Raw genomic sequence first — 24935 nt, 5'->3', positions numbered from 1 at the left:
AGATAAAAAAACTTCAAAGCAAAAAAAGTGTTTTCCAGTATCATAACTTACACCCAATATGTTGTCAGACTTTCAAAGTAAACTCTATTTCTTAGCTTAAATAGTGTTTTTTCTTTTATTTTATATAGTTTATTTATTTATTTTTGGCTGCATTGGGTCTTCTTTGCTGGGCACGGGCTTTCTCCTAGTTGCGGTGAGCGGGGGCTACTCTTCCTCGTGGTGCACGGGCTTCTCATTGCAGTGGCTTCTCTTGTTGCAGAGCACGGGCTCTAGGTGTGCGGGCTTCAGTAGTTGTGGCTCGCGGGCTCTAGAGCACAGGCTCAGTAGTTGTGGCGCACGGGCTTAGTTGCTCCGCGGCATGTGGGATCTTCCCGGACCAGGGCTCAAACCCGTGTCCCCCGCATTGGCAGGCGGATTCTTAACCACTGTGCCACCAGGGAAGTCCTAGGCTGGGTCATTTATGATATTAGGCAATAACACTAAAGAATCTGCCTGCCAATGCGGGGGACATGGGCTCGAGCCCTGGTCCAGGAAGATCCCACATGCCGCGGAGCAACTAAGCCCGTGCGCCACAACTACTGAGCCTGTGCTCTAGAGCCCGCGAGCCACAACTACTGAAGCCCGTGTGCCACAACTACTGAAGCCCGCACACCTCGAGCCCATGCTCTGCAACAAGAGAAGCCCCCGCTCGCCACAACTAGAGAAAGCCCATGCGAAGCAACGAAGACCCAATGCAGCCATAAATAAATAAATAAATATTTATATTAAAAAAGAGAACATAGAGCTGTAGATTTAAAAGAAAAGAAAAGAAAAGAAATGACCCTGCCCAACATCTGCGTTTAAAAGGCATAATCTTGAGCTGGAATTATGTATTCATCAGATGAAGTTTGTATTCATCTTTGTGTAGCCAGAAATGCAAGACGATTCTGGGACACAAAGATGAAACACAAAGATCCCTGTCAGGCCTTGCCATCTCACAAGGAAACAGACAGAAGAGTCCCAACACACCTACGCAAAGTCATGACAGAGGGACAGGCTAGTGTTGTCAGGAAATGATGGTCCCCAGAAGCTCCTTCTAGCTTCAGAGCTTGACATACCATCTTTACCTGGAAAACTTTCTACCACACCTCCTCCTAGTTAATCCTACTCCCCTTCCAAATTTTGGCTCCGCTTCCTCTGGGAAAACTTTGAATCCCAGAAACTAGGTCAGGTTCCCCACTATCCATTTTTATGGAACCTTGTAACTTCCCATCATATCATGTGCCAGTTTATAATCACAGATGTTTGTGTGATTGTTGAAACTCCATCTTCTGTGCTACACTGTTAGCATCACAGGCAGAAACGCATCTGATGTGCTCACGGTGTGTCTCCAGGGCCTAGCACTGCACCTAGCCCCACACAGGGGATCAATACATATTTGTTGAATCCATGAACAAATAATACTTTTCCTAATGCCTTAAATGAAGAAATTCTATATTACATCTTATCTTTATTATAGCCATGATTTTCCTCCTTGTGATCTTATCTTTCAAATTTATTTTGAAAGAGAATTTTTCAAACTTATTAAAACATCTTTTGGTGATTCACTCAGTAAAAGCTAAGTTATATAGTAAAGCTGGTCTATATACCAAGTTATATAATACTGTATGACAAAGATGGGTCAGACTCAGCCGGTTCAATTAGTCCCTAGTAGTATGTGATGGGTTTTTTGTGTTTTTTATGGCTGTGCCGCGTGCCTTGCAGGATCTCAGGTCCCGACCAGGGATGGAACCTGGGCCCCGGCAGTGAAAGACCTGAGTCCTAACCATTGGACGGCCAGGGAATTCCCTTGCTATGGTTTTTTTCTGTGTAAAAATTACTTCTTCCAATATACCACATAAAATCCTGGCCTGAAATCACTTTTGTACAAATAGCTATGAACATAATTTACCGTTAGTAATAGGCCAACTTGAGGGGTTATAAATTCCATAGAAACCTAAAAATTTCTTAATAGGTTACAATGTCCCTGCATTTGTTAGTCCAACTGAGTCTCTCTTTGGGATGATAAAGTAGGAAAAACACTGGCAAGGTACTTTTAAGGGCCTGGTCACACCTTGCCAGGGCAGACAGCCTCCAGCCACACCTCTAATCTATCACTGCCAGGCCCATCAAGTGAGCTTTCCAGAACAGCAGGACTCAGCAAAGTTGTGTGTGGCTCTCTAAGCTAAACCAGCAGACTCCTGCCCGGGCCACAGGTCCTTGTCCCCACTGGAACCTCAGCCTAATCCGCTGGGGACTTGCACAATGGTTAAGGCCACCATGCCTCTTGTCCTTGTCAACCTAGACCCTAAAAGTAAGTTCTTCTGGCTCCAGTTATGTATTCCTGTTGTCAGAGTATTTTATGCTCTCCCAGGAAACAGCAGAGCGGTTAAGAATCTGGACTCCGGAGTCCTAAAGCCAGCTCTGTCACTCACTAGCTGTGTGACACTGCCCAAGTGATAGAACTGCTCCAAACCTCAGCTTCAGAATGGGATGATAAGAGTATCTTCTACCTTGTTGAGTGACTGAGGATTAAATGAGACCGACGCGTGTAATGAATTTAGGACAGTGCCTGAGACATAGCGAGTATTCACAGGTTAGCTGCCACTATAATTTATATTTTAATTGTCATTTCTTACTCAAAGCCTTCCCACTATTACTCACTTTCTTCATAACTCTTTTACTATGCCTTTTCAACTTTTCCTTCTGTTGTCAATAAACTCCTCTAACTCTTAAACAACTCTGAGACGTGCCTTCCACTGATTTTGTGGTTGGTTGCTATAACGAGCCTGGCTCTGTGCTGGGCAAATGGCTTCAGCTGCAGCTATGGAGTGGAAGGTCCACAGGCTTCCATACACAAGGACCAGAAGGACTGTTCTAGCCTCCCATGACCACCGTCAGCCACCATGCATCTGCTGTCAGCAGACGCGTCGCCTCCCCCGTGTTTGCTTAGGTCTGCATCAATATCGTGCTTTATATCCCTTTACCGTTCCATGGCTCAGATGTCCCAGTCACGCACAGAACTAGGGGGGGAATTACAGGGGGAGGGGTTCTCAGCAAACTGCTTGAATCCTTGTCTAAAGCAGCCATGTTTCATGCCCTAGTCCTACTGCTGCCACCACAACTGCAGGGGGTGAGCACAAGTCTGTCCAAGGCTTGAAAAGACAAGGTGGCCCAATCAGATTCCCTCCCCTGGAATCTGAAAGAGGAAGCGCTTCAGAGGGAACAGACGCGAAAAGGATGCGCAAGATGGAAAAAGGTTGTTGTGTTTATATCCAAACTGTGAAAAGGCAGAAAGTATAAGGAAAAGAATGACAGTTAAACAGAAGCTATGAGGAAGAAAGGGTATAGAGCAAAGCTCGTAAGGAGAAGGGAAAAGCAGAGCCACAGAGAGGCAGAAACCACAGAGAAGAACACTGAGAACTGCTACGTCAGTTGCCAACTCCTTTCCAATCCTGGTGCTCAGGAGTGTGTGAACAGCCAGCTCCTCTTGGGCGGGCAGGGGAAGAGAGGGAGGTGCTCAAGCAAGCCTGTTCCTTGCAAACCCAAGAACCTTCACTGGAGCATGACTCCTCATCCGCTGAAGACTGGCACTTGGCTCACGGTCCTGCCATCCTACTGTGTATGGCCAACATCAGAGTAACTTTAACGTCAGGTAGATGACCACTGATTCTTGCCTCCGATACCTGCGAGGGATGCTCTGCTCTAGCATGCCCCTCCCCAAACCTAGACAAAGCCACAATGGCTGCACCAATTGATGCCACTCTGTGTACAGTCCTATGCTCCAGCCCATTCCCTAAAGTGGCTGCCCCACAAGTTCCCCCTGTCCTCGAAGTTCCTCCAATGCCCCTTTCTCAGATGACACCCCTGAGGCTATTAGGAGCCTTCAATATCCTGCCCCCCATTACCTGCAACTGTAACAATATTCTAAAATTAAAGGCAGTATCATAGATACTTGACCCTTTCTTCCTTCCATTCTCCTAGCCCACATTTTCTCTAGTTGTTGACGTTGGCAACTTACAGGTGATCTCCCCACTATTTTCTGAACAGCTTAGTATCAACACACGATTGTTGTTTGAATTAACTTTTGGTTTCCAATTAAGAGTTTCATTTTACTTCAGGAAATAACGAGCCTGCGGTCCTACCCCACCCCACCCACTTCAACATACTGCCAGGTTGCAATCATGGCAGCACAGGGACATTTTGTTAGCAACATGAAATTAAAATCATATCTGTGATAGTGTTGTCTAATCTTTTAGACTTTAGCTATACTTTGGTTTTTCTAATCACATAGTTTACATTATTTTTACAGGCATATGAACTGGTGGAGAAGTTAGAGTTGCCAAGACAGAGTCACAACTAGGTCCCCCAGCACATTTTTCAAAAAGGGAAGAATCCACAGTAACCTAGTTAAACTCTCCCTTTGCTGATGACAACTATTCATCCAACCTTCCTCCTTAAACCTCAATCAGACAAATATTCTTCATTACCTGTCCTATCACGGATGCCATTTAGGTGCCTCACATCACTCTGAAGAGGATGCAATGCAACCTCTTTATGTAGTTAATAAACTTTTAGTCCTTTGTGATAAAGTATATAGAAGGAAATTATTACAGATATTAAAATAATGCTCATTTAAAAATCTAGTTTGAAAATATGGTATTTTTAGGGATTTAAAACCATCCTGATCTAACTGCTTTCACCAGGTTCTACATTGTATTATCCAAACTTTTTTTTTTTTTTTCCAAACTTTTAAATTTTGGATTTTTTGTAACTGATTGTTTGAGTATAGATGGACTAGAAGAAAGGGAAATTTTTATTTTTTGAAAGAAAAAAATATTTAGAGGAGTATTAAAGGACTAATTATCCCCCCAAAAAGGAATTTTGTTTATAATAATATACTTGAAAACAGTTTGTAAAAGTCTTTGTAACACTATGCTAAAATTAAAGGTAGTATCAACAGATCTTTCAATTAAATACAAAGTTAAATATTACAAAATCAAGTATTTTACTGAGTTCACTTTTTAGTTAGGCAAGGTAACCAACATCCCACATCATAACGGTTAACGAAAAGAAATTCTGATGTTTTTTAAAATGTTAGGGACTTGCCTGGTGGCACAGTGGTTAAGAATCTGCCTGCCAATGCAGGGGACACGGGTTTGATCCCTGGTCTGGGAAGATCCCACATGCTGCAGAGCAACTAAGCCCGTGCGCCACAACTACTGAGCCCATGCGCCACAACTACTGAAGCCCGCACACCCTAGAGCCCACACACCACAACTACTGAGCCCATGTGCTGCAACTACTGAGCCTGCGTGCTGCAACTACTGAAGCCTGCGCGCCTAGAGCCCATGCTCCGCAACAAGAGAAGCCATGGCAATGCGAAGCTCATGCACCACAACAAAGTGTAGTCCCAGCTCGCTGCAACTAGAGGAAGCCTGCACGTAGCAATGAAGACCTGATGCAGCCAAAAAAAAAAAGAAAAAAAAATTAATGAAACTTATAAACAACTGAAAAAAATAAGGTATAATATATACCTTAACATTATTTTTCTAATTCTCAGTGGTACACCTCCTCTAACTAAAGAATGCTGATCTATTTTCCCCCACTGGTAAATGGCTATTTTTGGTCATGATAAAGTAACCATGGGTCTTATGTAAAAGTTCTATAATAAACCTGCCAACTTTTAGTTTTCACAGAGATGGAGTTCTGAGCAGAAGCCAGCAGAATTTGCCCTGCCCTCTCGTGGAATTCATGCTAGGTCAAAACACAACTTCTCAGCCCTAGAAAGTACCTTTCACCTCAGTTCTGTTCAGTGCCCACATTTTCAGATACATAATATTAGGTGTGAGTATGAAGAGGGAAATGTTTGTAATTGCCATTAACTTAAAAAAAAATACCTGCAATCCATTAAAAGATGGAACAAAATAAACTCCTTCAGAATCTTCCAAACTTCTGGCCATTTTTTCAGTTTCAGCAGCATCTGTGAACAGATCTGCAAAAACAAAAACAAACAAACAACAACAACAAAACCCTAAAACAAAACGAAGGGGTTGGGGAGGGACAAACAGAATTATGTTATACGACTAGTATTCACCTGCATCAGCATTTATTACGAATATAATGTGAGAGGTCGCTCACTTAAAAGGGTCAGCACAAAGGCAATCTGCTCTAGTGCTATCTGGGTTCTCCCACTGCAGAGGTTTATGGCCCATGGAAAGGACAAGGGAGACAGAAGACCCTCTTAGATGGGCTCTGGATGTAACGGGCCTTACTTTTTTCCTTTAAAGATAATTGGGCTGTTTAAGAATTAATTCTATGTGTTTTTTGGCATTAAAAACTTTATTCTCCTAAAGGTTACACCCATTCTAGTTTTCTGATGAAAAGATCATCTACCTATAACAAACAAGAGAGTCAACTGAAAAACTATTCCATCTAAGGAGTTCAGTAAAGGGCCAGTAACACAGAGATACACTAAAAGTCAATCTTTATAAAACAAACAAAAAATCAAGATCTCATTTATTTAGTATACTTTTTTATTGAAGTATACATATAGGAAGATGCACAAATGCTAAATGTACAGCTGGATGAATTTTCACCGTGTGAATACACCCAGGAAACCAACACCTAGGTCAAGATATCAACTTCTTTTGCTCAACATCATGTTTGTGAGATTCTTTTGTTACAAGTAGTTGTACTTCATTCATTCTCATGCCTGTATAGTATTCCATTCTCACCATACACAGTTCATTCAATTATTCTACAGCTGATATGCATATGGGTAGTTTCCAGTTTTGGGCTAATATAAATAGGCCACTTTGAACACTCATGTACCTTCTTTTTGGTAAGCATATGTATATATTTCTGTTTGTTATATACCAAGGGATGGAATTGCTGGTCCTAGGATCTTCACATTTAGGACTAGCTTTAGCAGATATTGCTGAATCGTTTTCCAAAGTGGTTTTGCCAATTTAAGGCTCTTGCCAGGCATATGAGAGTTCCAGTTATCCCATATTCTTGTTAACAATTGATACTGTCTATGGTTTTCATTTTCACTGTTTGGTGGTATTGTACAATAGCTTGATTTTGTATTTCTCTGTTGACTAATGAAGTTGAAATCCTTTTCATTGGCCATTTGGATACCCTTGTTTGTAATGTGACTCCTGAATAAGCATGTGAGACTGACAGCATAGATCAGATGCAAAAGATCAGGAATTGGTCATAATAAATATTGCTGGCCTTATACAGTAATACTTAAGTTGGTTTTATTTTCTTGTATGTTTTGTTATTCTTATAATGAAGAATTGATTAAAGACAAGACGTTTAAGGAACACCTATGATAAAACTATGGTTAATGAGGATCGCTCAATAATTATTACAAATTTTACTCAAAATGACAGTTATCAGATCCATAAGTTACATTCATTTGTTCAAAATGTCCAATAACACATCAAAATAGACAGCACTTCAAAAACTAATATATTAAGAAGAAAACACTGCTCTTAAAATCTATACTTTGAAGAAATCATGTCTAAATGTCTAAATTTTTCAACCAAGATGTGGAAAACATACTAGATGGCTGGTTTGAGGAAAGTTTTTGGTAACAGACAAAGAAACAGGGGGAAGAAAATCTAGTTTGTCCACATTCTTTACTGGTTGTTCTGTCCTTGCTTGAAGAATTTCTCTAAACAATCTTCTACCTAAAATGCTCACCAATGAGCTGATTAATGGAAAGTCCTGTGGAGTAGGCAGACTTCACTCTGTCTCTGCCAGTGAATGCAACTAAGAATCCTGGATGCAATACACAGAAAAGCTATCTGAAGACTCAAAAGAATAAGCTAGCAGTCCAACCAAGGAACTCTGAGTACCACCAAACCAGCAGTGAGTTTCCTGTTTTTTATTTTCTCTGATATCTCCTGTCCTAGAATCAGGGACAGCCTGAAACCTGAAACTTGGGTCTGTACACCAGGTACAAATATGAAGAGCTTCTGAAGAAGCCCCTCTTTTTGGTCTGAGGGGTGAGAGTCAGGGGTCTCCACAGGACAGAGTGGGGAAATGATCCTGTTTTTTTGTTTTTTGAATGTTTTTTCATTCTACCTGAATGAGAGAGAAAAAACATTGTATCTTCATGTTTTTGCAAAAACAAATAGGAAGGATAAACCAAAAACAAATGTAGTGATTATCTACAACAGTTAGGAAGACAGGGTGAAGGGAGAGGAGAGGGAGTCAACTGCTCCTTCTTTTATGAATTTGACTTGGAAATCATGTTAAAATTCCACATTAAAAAATGTTTTTAAAAAGGATGCAGAGGGAAAAAAACTAAAAATGAATGGTAACAGAAACAAATGAACACAGTTCTTTTCAAATTAATAAACTCACCGAAGGGAGAAGAAAAAGAATTAATCCAGGTAATTTGAATAGCATGCTTGGACCATATACCCTTAATATAAAGAAAAAAAAAACCTTTGAACATTGTTTGTTGGAGTGGTATGGGTCTAGTAACTCAAACTCTTTGGTGTATATTTTAAGATTGAGCAAATAAGTACATAATATTAATGTTGTTGGGAGCCAGGTTCTCGACGTGGTTTTTTCCACGTCGAGAAAAAACAAGTGGGAGACAAAAATATAGAACAGGGACCCTTCTCTCTCACACACACACACATTTCCAGCTCTGCTACAAAGGCATTCCAGTCATTGTTCTTATATGTTTTTTAATTTTTAATTTTTTTAAATTTATCAAATTGTACATTTACTTATTGGCTGCACTGCATAGCTTGTGGGATCTTAGCTCCTCAACCAGGGATTGAACCCGAGCCCTCAGCAGTAAAAGTACGGAGTCCTAACCTCTGGACCACCAGGGAATTCCCCCAGTCATTGTTTTTATTTTTTTTAATAAATGTATTTATTTTTGGCTGCATTGGGTCTTCGTTGTTGGGTCTTAGTTGCTGAGCACGGGCTTTCTCTAGTTGCAGCGAGCGGGGGCTACTCTTCATTGCGGTTCGTGGGCTTCTCATTGCAGTGGCTTCTCTTGTTGCAGAGTTTGGGCTCTAGGCGTGCGGGCTTCAGTAGTTGTGGCACGCGGGCTCAGTAGTTGTGGCTCGCAGGCTCTAGAGCGCAGGCTCAATAGTTGCGGCCCATGGGCTTAGTTGCTCCGCAGCATGTGGGATCTTCCTGGACCAGGGCTTAAACCCATGTCCTCTGCATCAGCAGGCAGATTCTCAACCACTGCACACCAGGGAAGTCCCTCATTGCTTTTAAATACCAATTTCCCACTAAAAGGAGGCAGGGCTCATTGGAAAAGTGGCTAATTCCAGGGCAGGGATACAAAAAACACAAGATGAGCTTAAAACCACCGTGTGCCAGAAATTAAGAAAGTGCTCAAAAATAATACAGATAGACACTTCAAAGACATAGAAGCCAGTCTGAGGAAGTTTTCACTGGCCAAATCTGGGGCTATTTGAGCATGAAAAAAAATAAACAAATAAGAACGGTAAAAATTATAACCTGCTGAATAAAATAAGAAACCATGAGTTTATACCAATAATAAATTAACAGAGGAGAAGGGAAAGCTCTTCCTTATATAACAGAATGCTAACTAATAAACAGTGGGAAAAATGGAGTTAGAAAGCACCATTTTGCAACTATCAGAGTGAAGACTGATCCGGGTAGGAATCATCAATGAAAGCTAAATTTAGGGGATGGGGGAAGTTTGGTGAGAAAAGGGGTATCTAGCTAATCTCAAAGTATCTCGCCACGTATTATTTATTACAAAAAAATGGTAATTATACAATGGAGAAATCAGAAAATATCTTATGCACTTGAACAAAACTGACAGAAGCAAAACAGGAGTAAGAGGCACTTTGCATCTCCAGGTATGTATTCTGAGAAAGACACATTATCACTTATGTATAATTTCAGTCCAAACTATATAACCTGGATCTAGACATGAAACACCCAAATTGAGGGACATTCTATAAAATAACTGACTTATATTATTCAAAAATGTCAATAGAAACAGAAAAGTTGATGAAACTGTTCTAGATTAAAGGAAATTATACAATAAGCAATCCTGAACTGGACCCTGTATTGGAAAAAAATTGCCATGAAGGACAGGATTGGGACATCTGACAAAAGTATTGTACCCACCGTTAAATTTTCTGAAGTTAATAACCATACTTTAGCTATGTGAGAGAATATTCTTATTCTTAGGAAATACATAGTGAAATACTACAGGGAAAGAAGTAAGATGCATGCAAGCTATTATCAAAGAGCTCAGAAAATTATATAGATATTTATCTATCCTATAGCATATTGGATGGATAGATGGATGGGTGGGTAATAGATAGGTAAAGCAATTATGGCAAAATGTTGAAACATAGGGATAATCTGGGATAAAGGGTATACAAGAATTTTTGTACTATTTTTACAAGTTTGAAATTATTTCAAAACAAAAAGTTAAAACAGTTCTCATTTTCTCTTTCTCCACCCCCCCACATATACGTATATAAACTCACTGAAATGTATATAGGGTAACTTAGATATGTTTAAAAGAGATTTAGTTTATCAATCTACCTTTTATGATTTGCATACCTATATCATTTTTGGCTTGGAAATTTAAAATGCTTCTCTTTATTTGCATATTAATAAGCATTCATCATTTTCATCTAAGTACTAATTTTTATAGAATTACAGTCATTTTCTTTATTTTCTGGACACTATTAAATTGTGTTTCAAATGTTTTCCTTGGCCCTATGCTACTTAAGAAAAGACATTTCAAATTTCCATGTGGCTAAGTACCATTTAAATACTGTTTTTACTATTCATTTCTAACTGTATTACATAACAGGCTGAGATGTTCCACTCTTGTTTTTTTGGGGTTTTTTTGCGGTACGCAGGCCTCTCACTGTTGTGGTCTCTCCCGTTGCGTAGCACAGGCTCCAGACGCACAAGCTCCGCGGCATGTGGGATCTTCCCGGACCGGGGCACGAACCCGTGTCCCCTGCATCGGCAGGCGGACTCTCAACCACTGCGCCTCCAGGGAAGCCCTGAGATGTTCCACTCTTGCTTGTCTAAGTATGGCACTGAGAAAAGGATTTGGTTCTGTGCGTGTGTGTGTGTGTGTGTGTGAGAAAAGGGATTTACACAGACTTGAAATAAAAACATAGATGAACAGGAAGAAGAATGAACAACAGAAAAGATGTATACTCCGTTGTCTATTCTTGACCAACAATTTGCCCCATAAATTACACATCACAGAATTAAAAGCATTTATGGGAAGGAAAAAAAAATACCATTTTGAAACATTGGACAGGAACATTACTTTCTTTTGTAGAGCAAGCATGCACACACATAAAATCTTTAAGCCCAGCTTAATTAGGGTCTCTTTTTAGTGTTAAGATCATTTCAATCTCTTAAAAGGATATCCAAAACTATGTTCTTTTTTTTTTTTTGCGGTACGTGGGCCTCTCACTGCTGCGGCCTCTCCCATTGCGGAGCACAGGCTCCAGACGCGCAGGCTCAGCGGTCATGGCTCACGGGCCCAGCCGCTCCACGGCATGTGGGATCTTCGCGGACCGGGGCACGAACCCGTGTCCCCTGCATCTGCAGGCGGACTCTCAACCACTGCGCCACCAGGGAAGCCCCAAAACTATGTTCTTAATGTATGGAAATAAAGTGTTTACATTACAGTAAGAAAACTTAAATCAGTTTGGTATAAGAACAGCTCAAATAAAATAGAACAAAGAGAAGTCTGGCCTACTACAAGGAAAAAAATATATTTTTATTTGGAAAACACTTTATTTGTATCCTTTGCTTTCTCCATTTTGAGATCTTTGTTCTAGATCATTTTGGGTAATTTCTTCAGAAAGTATATACTGCATGGCCAAGAAATGTGCCTTTTGCACTTAATCTGAATGACATCTTAGCCAGACCCTGGAATATTGGCTCCCTGTTCTTTTTTCTCTGTAATGGGTAGATGTTGTTCCACTTTCAAAATTTTACAACTAACTTCCAGGCCGGTCTGATTCTCTTCTCTTTATAAATAAACTATTCTTCCTGTCTCAACTCTTTTCTTTATTCTTGGGATTCAGACAATTCATCTACATATGACTGTCTTAGTGTGCGACTTTTTTAAACTTGGTAAAGCCATTTCACTCTGAAAACTTAGGTCTTTCTTCAGTTCAGGGACATTTATTTTCAATTCTCTCTTCAATTTTTACATTTTCATAATTCCATTTTCATATTCTAGAAAAGAGACAATTAGTCACATATTTCTTTCCTTTGATCTTTCCTCTATATATCTTACCTTTCAGCTTTATTTTCTATTTTTTTCCTTTTTGTTGTTAAATTCTTCCTGATCCCTACTTGGGTTTCCAGTACTGTCCATTTTACATTTTATTAATTTCTTTACATATTATATATCACAGTTTTTGTCCTTTGAAATTCTTTATTTGTTCCCAACATTTCTTTGCAATATTTTCTTTTATCCATTTACTGTTTTATTTTTGTTGTTGTTATATATATATATATATATATATATATATATATATATTTGTGTGTGTGTGTGTGTGTGTGTGTGTGGTATGCGGGCCTCTTACTACCGTGGCCTCTCCCGTTGCGGAGCACAGGCTCCGGACGCGCAGGCTCAGTGGCCATGGCTCACAGTCCTAGCCGCTCCGTGGCATGTGGGATCTTCCCGGACCGGGGCACGAATCCGTGTCCCCTGCATCGGCAGGCGGACTCTCAACCACTGCGCCACCAGGGAAGCCCTGTTGTTATATATTTTTAATAAGTTTATGTATTTATTTATTTTTGGCTGCGTTGGGTCTTCGTTGCTGCGCCCAGGTTTTCTCTAGTTGCGGCGAGCGGAGGCTACTCTTCATTGCAGTGCGTGGGCTTCTCATTGCAGTGGCTTCTCTTGTTGTGGAACGCAGCCTCAGTAGTTGTGACGCACGGGCTTAGCTGCTCTGTGGCATGTGGGATCTTCCTGGACCAGGGATCGAACCCGTGTCCCCTGCATTGGCAGGCAGATTCTTAACCACTGCGCCACCAGGGAAGCCCACTGTTGTTGTTATTTTAATCTTCTGTTTCCTCCATGACATCTGCCTCTGTGGGAGCCACCTGTTGTGCTTTATCGAACTTGGTCACCCTCCTTCAAGGTACTGGATGTTCTTGAATGCTTTGTGCTCTCCTTCAGGTCAGGCTTATGGGGTTGGCAGGCAGTGAGAGGTAAGGGAATGAATACCCTTGGCTCTTGGGTTTCTCAGAGTATCAGAAAGATTAGGCCTCTCCACTTATCCTGGAAGAGGAGCAATTCAGACCAATCAGTACTGACGACCACTGTTATCAGGTTCTCCCAGGAGTGGGGAGGCCCAGCTTTTCCTTCTCCACATCTGAGGGGATTTTCTCTTGACTCAGCCGGCTCGATCCATAGAGAACATCTACAGGGTCCTCACCAGCCTCTGGTATTTTCACCAATAACACTCAGTTGGTGCCCTCTACAGACCCTGGGTCTGCACAGTCTCCTTGACAACTCAAAGTTTCATTCATGGCTGGGTTCCACTCCAGCTGCAGCCATATTTATCTTACTGTGTGTCATCCCAGCAGGAAGCAAGGGGGATGCAAGACCATGAACAAAAACCCTACTCACTAGCAATAGCATGTAACCATTCACCACCACCTAATTAGTTCCTAGATGAGAGAATGTTTATCTCATCTCCTCTAATGAGAGAGGCTGTTATCTCTCTTCGGAAGAGACCCAGAGAGAAGAAATCAGTTTCCTTTATTTCTAGTAAACAAGAGTCCTGGGTAATTTACAATGTATACTGGGAGTCTGATGGGGCTTGCCTGGAGCAGGCAGATGTGACATGTAGCAATTAAAAGTGGAATTGCTAGGGAAACATGTCCCCTGACCCAAGTTACCGGAGGACAACAGAGATGGGAACTGTCTCAGTTGTAGAAAAGAAATAGGGCATTCTTTCAGTTCCTTAAATAGGCCATGCTTCTCCCTGCTCAGGGCCTTCTTCACTGGTCCTCTCTGCTTGGGCTGCTCCTTGACCAAGTGCTTCTCCTATCTGTCCAACCACTCTTGTTCTAACTTCAGTCCTAGCTGAAACATGACTTCTTTTTCTATTTTTTATTTTTTTTAGTTGCAGATGACTGTTTTTAAAATAAATTATTTATTTATTTATTGGTTTTGGCTGCGTTGGGTCTTCGTTGGTGCACAGGGGCTTTCTCTGATGGCGGCGAGCGGGGGCTACTCTTTGTTGCCGTGCGCGGGCTTCTCATTGCAGGGGCTTCTCTTGTTACGGAGCACGGGCTCTAGGCACGTGGGCTTCAGTAGCTGTGGCACACGGGCTCAGTAGTTGTGGCACACGAGCTCTAGAGTACAGGCTCAGTAGTTGTGGAGCATGGGCTTAGTTGCTCCGCAGCATGTGGGATCTTCCCGGGCCAGGGCTCGAACCCGTGTCCCCTGCATTGGCAGGCGGATTCTTAACCACTGCACCACCAGGGAAGCCTGAAACATGACTTCTTTAAAGAAGCCCTCTGATTCCCCAGACCAAACAAAGCCCTCCCTTTAGAAAGAGATCACTGATTCTACCTCTACTTCTCTTTCCTGGTACTTAATACTAATTTCTTTTGTTTTTTTCCATTATTCATTTAATATACTTCTTTCCTGCTAGACTATAACCTCCGTGAGGGCAGGGAGTGACTGTCTCATCCACTGGTGTCTCCTAGCATGTACAGGTCCAGGTTCGTACTTAGCACTTAACTACTTGTTAACTGAATAAAAGCTGGAAGACATAGAAATATTTCTAAGATTGAGATAGCAAAATAGAGAACAAAGAGTGAAGGGGAGCCGAGATGGACCAGATGAAAAGGAAAAAGAGATGATCCCATAGGGACTCAAGGGGGAAAAAAGTGAGAGAATTGGCCTGTGTGAAAAAGATTAAGAAAATAAATCTGAAAGCCAAGATGAAAGTGGCTTAAAAGAGCTTTCGTGCCTGAGCTCGACTGAGGCATTCAACCCAGTAAAGGGGTAGGAGGAAGCCACCATTCAGAGTGGAACAAACCCAGCATGTCACACAGACATAAATTCTCAGAATACACATCTTCAAGGAAATGACAGGGTCACTCAGGCTCTTATGCACTGTGTTTCTCCTGAACATAATTCAGTTATTTTCTCAATATATTCATTAAAGTGAATTCTCAGAACAGAAAGAGATATATTCAAATAAAGGTCAACTTTTTTTTACATTTCAGACAGATGTATACCAGTGATGTTTAGCTCTGCCAATGATTGAAATTTTTAAGTAAATAATTCAACTCTGAATTCTCTCTCTCTCCAGTCAGACAAATGGTCCTGCTTCTTGCCAGAGATGGGACTGGTCTTTAGGAGGGGCTTATGTGTCCACTGGAAATCACACCGCTTTTCTAGGTCAGGGCCATTTAGCTCCATCCCCCAGAAAAGAGTTTTCATCATTTGAGAATCACAGTGAATGAGACCCAACCCAGCAAAGCAGTGGAAATGATTCCCCCTGACAATGTGTACATGATGTCAAAGGAACTTGGGAAAGATTTTTTTTTTAATGAGGCATGTGAAATTATTCTGCTTTTTCTTTGCACTTATTTTTGGCGGGGGGAAGGAGTAAAATTAATAAAAGGTATAACTAAAAGAGAAGAAATAGGTAACCTATATTTTCTATTTCTGATAATTCTGAGTTGACTAAAGATACATGTCCAAAAAATTAAAAGAAGTACATTTAAGGAAGAAGAGACTTTTAAGTGATAAAAAGCTTCCAAATAAACAATTTGTTGTTGTTGTTAATAAGTAATCTTATGATGATAATGCAGGTGCAAGCTTATAGAGAAAGAGAGAGAAAGGAAGAAATGGATTGGCATTTTCCTCCTGAAGTGTATGTTTTCTGCCAACAGAATTATCTTTGTCTTTAAACAAATCAGTTTAGTTCAAATCAGCAAAGTAGATAGCAGAGCCCCTCATAATTTAATCATCAGACATAACTATTGTTAATACGTTGGTATATAACACTACATACTGTATGCATTAAATATGGTTATATAATATATAGGCTCTTCATTATTCACAACAGCCAAAAAGTGGAAACAACCCAGATGGCCATCAACTGTTGAATGGATAAATGCTGGTTCATCCATATGGTGGAAAATTATTCAGCAATGAAAAGAAATGAAGTAATGATACATGCTACAACATGGGTGAACCTTGAAAACATTACGTGCTGAGTGAAAGAAGCCAGTCACAAAAGACCACATATTGCTTGATTCCATCCATATGAAATGTCCAGAATAGGCAAATCCATAGAGACAGAAAGTCGATTAATGGTAGCTTAGGGCTGGGGGGTAGCACAGGGAGTCACCGCCAAGGGGTAGGGGGGTTTCTTTTATGGAGAACAAAAATATTCTAAAATTAGATTGTGGTGATGGCTACACAACCCTGTGAAAATACTAAAAAATACTGAATTGTACACCTTAAGTAAGTGAATTATTTGGCATGTGAATTATATCTCAAAAAGCTGCTTTTAAAAAAAAGCAAAAAATATTCATACAGGCTGTTCTGCGACTGCTTCATCCCTACCTTAATGTATCACAGACAATGTTGCATGTCAATAAGATGTGCAACTACACGGTTATTTGTGACTACAGTATTTGTGTTATTTGTACAGCGTTCCACTATATGGATGTACTGACATTTACTTACTTAACGCTTTATTATTAGACAGGAACTTATTTCCAATTGCCGTGTTAAACACCCATGTATGTACACATGTCTTTGCACACCTGTATGATTATTTTCTTAGGAAACAAAGAATAGACCTGAGGGCCAAGGGTCTGTACTCTATAAAATGATACATGTTGCCTAATTGCCCTCCAGAAAGGCCATACTAATTAACGTTCATCGCAATGGAAAACAAGAATACTTTTCTCTCTACGTTTCCATCAATGCTGAGCATCGTAGAAGTAATTAACTTCTGACAATCATAGGAGACATCAATTTTTAAATGTGTATTTCTTTGATTATTGAATTTAAACAGCATATTTTAACAGTCACTTGATTTAAAAAATACCTATTCCTCTGCCTTTTGTCCAATTTTTTGGTCATCTTTTTAAATTTTTCTAACATATGCTACAAATTGTCCTTACCAGTTTGTCTTTCAACTTTGCTACAGCATCTCTCCCTACACGTTCTAATGTTTTCTATACTTACATCTATTATTCTTTTTCTTTATGGTATCTGGCTTTAATGCCTAGCCTTTTACCATCCCAATGTCATAAAAATAACATCCTGTATTTTCTTCTAGCACGTCATTTTATTTCGTTTCATTTGAATCATCCATTCGTGCTGATCTGCGATCCTGTGGCTTTCCTGAGTTATGTCTGGCCTATGAAATCTGTTGAAACAGACGACTCACCTAACTGTTGAGCCCACTGTATGGCAGTACCGGTGTCTGCTGCATTGCCTTCAGCTAAGCACACCACTTCTTGCCCAATCTTCCACCCAATTAATGGATAAAAGCCTTAAAAACAAATAAACAATATAAGTTACACAATAAATAGTGAATTAATTACAGAGAAGTCTACAGTGGAACAATTTGATTATCTCAAAAACTAGCAACATGCCTGTGGAGTCAGACTGCCTGAGTTCAAATCCCAGCCCTCTCTCATTTTCTAGGTGTGGTCTTACAAGTTTCTAGTTTCTTAGTCTCAGTTTCCTCGACTGTAAAGTGGTCTACCTCGGAGAGCTTCTGTGAAAATAAACTGAAAAAGGACTTAGGGCAGTGCCTGGCATAGAAAAAGAACAATAAATATTAGCTTTTAGTAGCTACAAGCATATCTGTGTCTCTAGAAACACAGAAACAATATTTTAATTGAGAAATTAAAGGTTATTATGAGATTGGTTTGTCAGACAACTAACCATGCTATTGCATTTATCTGTAGTTACTAATTTTTTTTAACTCTTTATTAAATTTGTTGCATTAGAAGGCAAAATCTTAACCACTGGACTGCCAGGGAAGTACCCTATCTGTAGTTTCTAAACAACGTTCCTAAATAGAAACAATGATCATTCTTCTGTTTTTTTTTTTTCATTTAATTTAATTTTTATAATGATCATTTTTCCAGCTTTCATTTTCCCAGTTAGGGAAAAAGGAAGAACTTTAGGGGGGATGAAAGGCAAGAAAAACATTTTTAAATCCACCTCTTAGTAACCATGTTAGGAGACCAGAGCTCAGACTAAGAGCCCCAAGCTCTCCTGGGTGTAGTTACACAATCTAAATTTCTTGGTTTGTGCATTCCAGGATTTCCTCCATTAGAGAGAGCAAATTCTTAGCAATTGTCATTAAAACCCTCAATATGCATGGATCACTAGTTGAGAAGTACCACCGCCAAAAAGTATCACAAAAAGAAGAAATTCTAACACATAAAAGAAATTTTAGAGGCCTAGAAAGATGTTTTCAACAAATATAACATGTATTATAGGTAAATATTTGGAAAGCTTACCAAAATACCCTAGTCTTTCTGAACTTTTCCCTAAAATCTTTCTCATTTTTTAGTGCTTTTAATTTAAGAAAAAAGGGAAATGAGGATTAACTGTCTCTAAGAAGAATAATGAAAAATATTAGACAATATCCTTAATATAAAATAATAAAATAGTGTCACAAAAGTTAAACAAGTAAAAAGAAGGGATATTTTATTAATAAATAGGATATATTCTAACTACCTACCTCCAACACTCTGTTGAGGGTTATTTCCAGTATTAATATCCAAAAATGTCCCAGTTCCCATGGTTAACTTCACATCTCCTGTCTGGAAGCAGCATTCTCCAAACATGGCTGATTGCTGGTCAGCAACCTGCCAAAAACATTCAAAGTAAGAACTTGGGCCCTTAGCAGTGTTCCATTTCACTGTATCCCACTGTTTTACTTATTGTATTCTCATGATCCACCATTTTATTTCCTTTTCCTTAAAAAAAGGAAACAGAGAGCAACAACTATATGATAGGAGTCTCTCTAGGACTAACGTTATGGGGATAACTAACGTGTCTCAGGAATTTTCAGCAGTCTACCTACTTCACCACTTTTAAGTATCATAAGAATAATCTTAGAAATAAAAGTCAGAATAAAATTTGTCCAGAAAAAAAAAATTTGTCCAGAAAAAAACAACTAAGATGGTTCATTTGCAACTTGCAAGCATTTTCATTCATTAGTCAAAATAACTGGCCACACAAATTTCTCTTTTAATAAGAGAGATAGGTGTATAAGTAGATGTAGGTTAAAAATATACATTTCCCAAACAAACATTTTTGTTAAAAATAATTATAACTTTTTTTGTTTTTTCCACATCTCACGGCTTGCAGGATCTCAGCTCCCCAGCCAGGAATTGAACCCAGGCCATGACAGTGAAAGTGCCAAATCCTAACCACTAGACCACCAGGGACTTCCCTATCACATTTGGTTAATGTAACTACATGTAGATATATATACAGCAATATTTTAAGGACCAAAACTCATCTGAAGAATGCTTTCTCACTACTCTATGTCTTCTAGCCATACCTTAATCTAAACCTGAGCCTACTAAGACTGATCCTCTCCAGGAATTTGTAACTTGAGAATTTAATTCCCCTCCCCTCACTTGATTTCTCCACCTACCATAGTGACTGTCCATCTAGGGACAGATGCTCTATACCTCCTGTTTAAGCTGTTACAGGAAATTAAAGGCAAGATCTGAGTTTCTATAATCAAGAAAGAAACCTCAAAAATCAGAAACAGCTAATTTTTCACTCATCCACGAATTCTTTACCAGCTAAGTAGATGCTGATGAAGGATTTTATAAAATGTAAATATATTTCTTCTTTACTTTAATTGCCCTATCACGGTTTATCATTATACTATGTCATATATAAACTAAGCATTGGCCCCATCACGGTTTTTTATCTCAGAGTATTAAATACAAGCCACACATTACTCAAAATACAACATTTTAAAAAAATTTAACACAGTTTTCTGAAAAACTATATATAGAGAAGTCAGAAAAGGTTATAAAATATTTCCATGATAGAACACTGGCCCACGGGTCCCTTTTCCAGAAAGTGGAGAACATTTCTGATTATATTGAGAGCCCTTTAAGTTAAAAAGAAAAAAGATACTTTAACTTTATTCTGCAAGGACCTTTTTTGTTTCTTAAATCTAATCCTAACAACTATTCATATACATTCATTTAGTTTATACTATACAAGGAGAAGCCCTCAAGTTTTCTACTTACCAAGGCCACTACTGGTATAGGCACGCCAAATATCTCTTCATCCACTGATCCAAAATTGTGGCTTCAAATAAAATTGGTTAAAAAGTAAGTTATAGTTCTAGAAATATTAATTCTAAAATTCAGCAAATTGTTTTTAGCGTAGGCCAAAAAGTTACATAATGAACATACAAGCACCTCAAACGTATAATAAGATGCTTTTCCCCACACAGGCCAGGTGAATTCAGGGACAATTTTGCTGGTTTCTATGTCTGATTTTCATTATTACCTTGTATCCTTCACGGGAGGCAGCAGAAAGAGCGGGATTGAAAGCAGGGAGGTGATGAGCTTACTCCAACACATCTGAGCACAGAAACATGTCATCAGAATCCAAGCTAAATTACAGAAAAATTGGTGACTCAAAAAGAAAGGAAGGGGCTTTCCTGGTGGCTCAGTGGTTAAGAATCTACCTGCCAATGCAGGGGACACGGGTTTGAGCCCTGATCTGGGAAGATCCCACATGCCAGGAGCATCTAAGCCGATGCACCACAACTACTGAGCCCACGTGCACAACTCCTGAAGCCCGCATGCGCCTAGAGCCCACGCGCCTAGAGCCCACGCTTCACAATAAGAGAAGCCACTGCAATAAGAAGCCCGCACACCGCAACGAAGAGTAGCCCCTGCTCGACACAACTAGAGAAAGGCCGTGAGCAGCAATGAAGACCCAATGCAGCCAAAAGTAAAATAAATAAAATAAATAAATTCAAAAAGAAAAAAGAAGGGAAAAAAACTTTACCTCATATGGGTCAAAAAGTCCAGTTGTACTGGCATTTGAAAAATCTGTGGCAAATTCAGAACCTAAATTTATATTGGAAACAATTTATTTATGATCAGGTAGCATAAATCAACACCTATCCCTAGTTTATAGTCTCAACTTTTGTCTGCCCTCAAATTCATTCCAAAATGTGTATTTCCAGTGCAAAGTCTCCAAAGCAATTTCCCACTAAACCTTTTTGAAATTTTATACTTTACAAAAGCACTTTCAGGCACATTTCCATATCATGATTCCCAGTTTAAAGATGTGGAAAGGGGCTCAGAGAAGCAACGTGATTACCTACAGCTATACTATAGGTATAGCTGCAAAGTGGTAGATTAGGGATTGAACTCAAGTCTTACCACTCTCGAAATTACGACTGTTCCTCAGTCTTATGTTTGAGGTTTCATCACAATTTTAAAATCACCCTCCTCTTAGAATAAATCTGAAATTAATCTAGCTTTAGTATAATATGAAGTAACTACGGTACCAAAGAAACAGTATGTCTGGGATATGGGGGAAAAAGTTTCAAACTTCCACTTTTTTCAGATAAGTCATTTCTGTCAGTCAAATTCTACTTACTTGAGATACAGATCTATCAAATCATCTTTACCTTTTGTGAGCTTATGTAACAACCAGGTATCAATAGTCCCAAAGCAGCAATTTTCTTCTTCTATTGCCTTTCGCACCTTGAAAACACAACAGCACAAAATCAATTCAAAAGGCTAAATTATTAGGTGCATGACTAAGTGCCAACCACTAAATACAATATAATCCCATTTTTTATAAAAATTAATATATACATAGAGAAATAATTTCTAGAATTTACCCCCAATGGTTCTAAGCAATTACTATAGGGTATGAAAGGCTTTAGTTTTACACCAAGAATGTTTACTTTTGTGATGAAAAAAACAAAGTGTATCTCTTTTTCAGTTTAGATATACAAATATGTCTAAATATAGAAAGTCTAAAACGGGATGGCACAGTATGGCTCATAGGTCAAATCCAACCTGTTGTCTGTACCTCAAGTTAAGAACATTTTTGTAATTTTATAGTGGTTAAAAGAACAGAAAGAATACCTTGTGACAGATGAGAAGTATATGAAACTCAAATTTCCATGTCCTTAAATAAAGTTTTACTGGAACACAGCCATGCTCATTTATTTACGTATTATTTATGGCTACTTTCATGCTACGATGGCAGACTGTTTGTGACAGAATCCTCATGGCCTTTAAAACCTAAAATATTACTTACCTGGAATGTCACAGAAAAAAATCTACCAAAAGAAACAAAAGAATCAAAACCTCTTTAAACTAGCCAATAGAGAAACTGGCATGCTTGTAAAGATATCATTAACTTACTGGAAAACAATTCCACAAATCCTACTTGATCACCTCTTCAATTCCTATTTGTCCTTCAAGACTAGCATTTCTTGGGTGTGCCTAACCCAGTACCACACGGGCAACTTCCATATAGCCATTATCTCATAGCATCATTACTTCCCTAAGCTCCTTAAGAGCAGGAACTAGATTGTGTTTATAACCCCAGCACTAGGAGGGTTCCTTTCATATAGCACATGTTAAAAAAAAAACTGGAGAAAATATTTGTAAACAAAGCAACTGACAAAGGATTAATTGCCAAAATATATAAGCAGCTCAATATCAAAAAAACAACCCAATCCAAAAATGGGCAGAAGACCTAAATAGACATTTCTCCAAAGAAGATATACAGACTGCCAAAAAACACATGAAAAGATGCTCAACATCACTAATCATTAGAGAAATGCAAATCAAAACTACAATGAGGTATCACCTCACACCTGTCAGAATGGCCATCATCAAAAAATCTACAAGCAATAAATGCTGGAGAGGGTGTGGAGAAAACGGAACCCTCTTGCACTGTTGGTGGAAATGTAAATTGATACAGCCACTATGGAGAACAGTATCGAGGATCCTTAGAAAACTAAAAATAGAATTACCATATGACCCAGCAATCCCACTACTGGGCATATACCCCGAGAAAACCATAATTCAAAAAGAGTCATGTACCAAAATGTTCATTGCAGCTCTATTTACAATAGCCAGGACATGGAAGCAACTTAAGTGTCCATCGACAGATGAATGGATAAAGAAGATGTGGCACATATATACAATGGAATATGACATATATATACACTATCAAATGTAAAATAGACAGCTAGTGGGAAGCAGCTGCATGGCACAGGGAGATCAACTCAGTGCTTTGCGACCACCTAGAGGGGTGGGATAAGGAGAGTGGGAGGGAGAGGCAAGAGGGAGGGGATATGGGGATATACATATGCATATAGCTGATTCACTTTGTTATACAGTAGAAACTAACACAACACTGTAAAGCAATTATATTCCAATAAAGATGTTAAAAAAATAAAGCTTGCTAAATAAATGAGATTTAAAAAAACAGCAAATGGAGACATTTAACAATGAATCATATTTTAACAGTAGAAAGGATCAATAAAATGAAGACATGGGCTTCCCTGGTGGCGCAGTGGTTGAGAGTCCGCCTGCAGATGCAGGGGACGCGGGTTCGTGCCCCGGTCCGGGAAGATCCCACATGCCGCGGAGCGGCTGGGCCCGTGAGCCATGGCTGTTGAGTCTGCGCTCCGCAATTGGAGAGGCCACAACAGTGAGAGGCCCGCGTATCGCAAAAAAAAAAAAAAAAAAAATGAAGACAGATGACATGAGTTCCAAAAAAAGAAGTCATCTGTAGATTACTTATAACAAGTATTTTGAAGAGTCAAGTACTATACCACTTAAATATGGAGTACTTAAAGTAATATTATTAGATTTCAAACTCTTCTTAAATTTAGAAATTGTGATTCTAAAATTTGTTTCAGATTAGACAAAGGTTAATCTGTATTTCAGCAAGTAGCAATAATGTGTGCCAGGTAGTAAGTTCATTTGCTCATTCAAAAAATACTTGAGGGCTTCCCTGGTGGCACAGTGGTTAAGAATCTGCCTGCCAATTCAGGGGACACAGGCTCAAGCCCTGGTCCGGGAAGATTCCACATACCGCGGAGCAACTAAGCCTGTGCGCCACAACTACTGAGCCTGGGTGCCACAACTACTGAAGCCTGCATGCCTAGAGACCATGCTCCGCAACAAGAAGCCACCACAATGAGAAGCCTGCGCACTACAACAAAGAGTAGTCCCTGCTCGCTGCAACCAGAGAAAGCCCGCGCACAGCAACAAAGACCCAATGCAACCAAAAATAAATAAATAAAATAAATAAATTTATTTAAAAAAATATTTGAGAGCCAGGCCCTCTGATTGATAGGTAGTAGGCCCTTGTGAGGCTAGATGGACACAGAGTAGGTATCAGGGCTTCCTAAGGTAGGAGGACCAAGGGCAATCCTCTGCACATAGGGTTAAGACTCCAAATGGCTCTACCCTCGGAGAAAGGGTAAACTAGAAGGATGGGCTCTTATAGGAACTCCAACTCAGCTTTGAACCATCTCAATCATTAAATTGAATTGAGATAATGCTGGTGCATAGAAGAATGGAAGAAGCATACATAGATCCTATCCAGAGCAACATATGTTAAGGCTCTCGTAATTTCTACACACAAGCTCACAAATACAATGTCTAGTTCATATATATATACACACACATATACACACACACACACACACACACACACACACACACATATATATGTATATATATACACACACATACATACAAACAAGTAGCCAGGTTCACCAAACTCATCAAGTTGCATGCATTAAATATGCATAGCTATTTGTATGCCAATAATCATACCTCAATAAAGTGGCTTAAAATTGTTTAAAAAACCA

At 39.4% G+C, this 24935-nt stretch overlaps 1 protein-coding gene across 2 annotated transcripts in view; it reads right to left on the bottom strand.

Moving 5' to 3' along the window:
- GK5 (glycerol kinase 5) overlaps nucleotides 1–24935 on the bottom strand; it is a 77608-nt gene that overhangs the window by 10811 nt on the left and 41862 nt on the right. The window contains exons 6-12 of one of the 2 annotated variants that reach the window (XM_067737619.1): nucleotides 21717–21792; nucleotides 21086–21147; nucleotides 20579–20652; nucleotides 20314–20374; nucleotides 18777–18903; nucleotides 17466–17570; nucleotides 5919–6052 (exon numbers count right to left, since the gene is read on the bottom strand). In XM_067737619.1, the coding sequence (XP_067593720.1) occupies nucleotides 5919–6052; nucleotides 17466–17570; nucleotides 18777–18903; nucleotides 20314–20374; nucleotides 20579–20652; nucleotides 21086–21147; nucleotides 21717–21792 (639 nt within the window). The remainder of the gene's footprint in view (nucleotides 1–5918; nucleotides 6053–17465; nucleotides 17571–18776; nucleotides 18904–20313; nucleotides 20375–20578; nucleotides 20653–21085; nucleotides 21148–21716; nucleotides 21793–24935) is intronic. The other variant, XM_067737620.1, reaches the window with a different exon arrangement.

This window comes from Pseudorca crassidens, chromosome 5 (genome assembly GCF_039906515.1).
Source record: "Pseudorca crassidens isolate mPseCra1 chromosome 5, mPseCra1.hap1, whole genome shotgun sequence".
Taxonomy (NCBI): domain Eukaryota; kingdom Metazoa; phylum Chordata; class Mammalia; order Artiodactyla; family Delphinidae; genus Pseudorca; species Pseudorca crassidens.
Note: the sequence above shows the minus strand (reverse complement) of the source record. Positions and strands in the feature narration are given on the sequence as shown.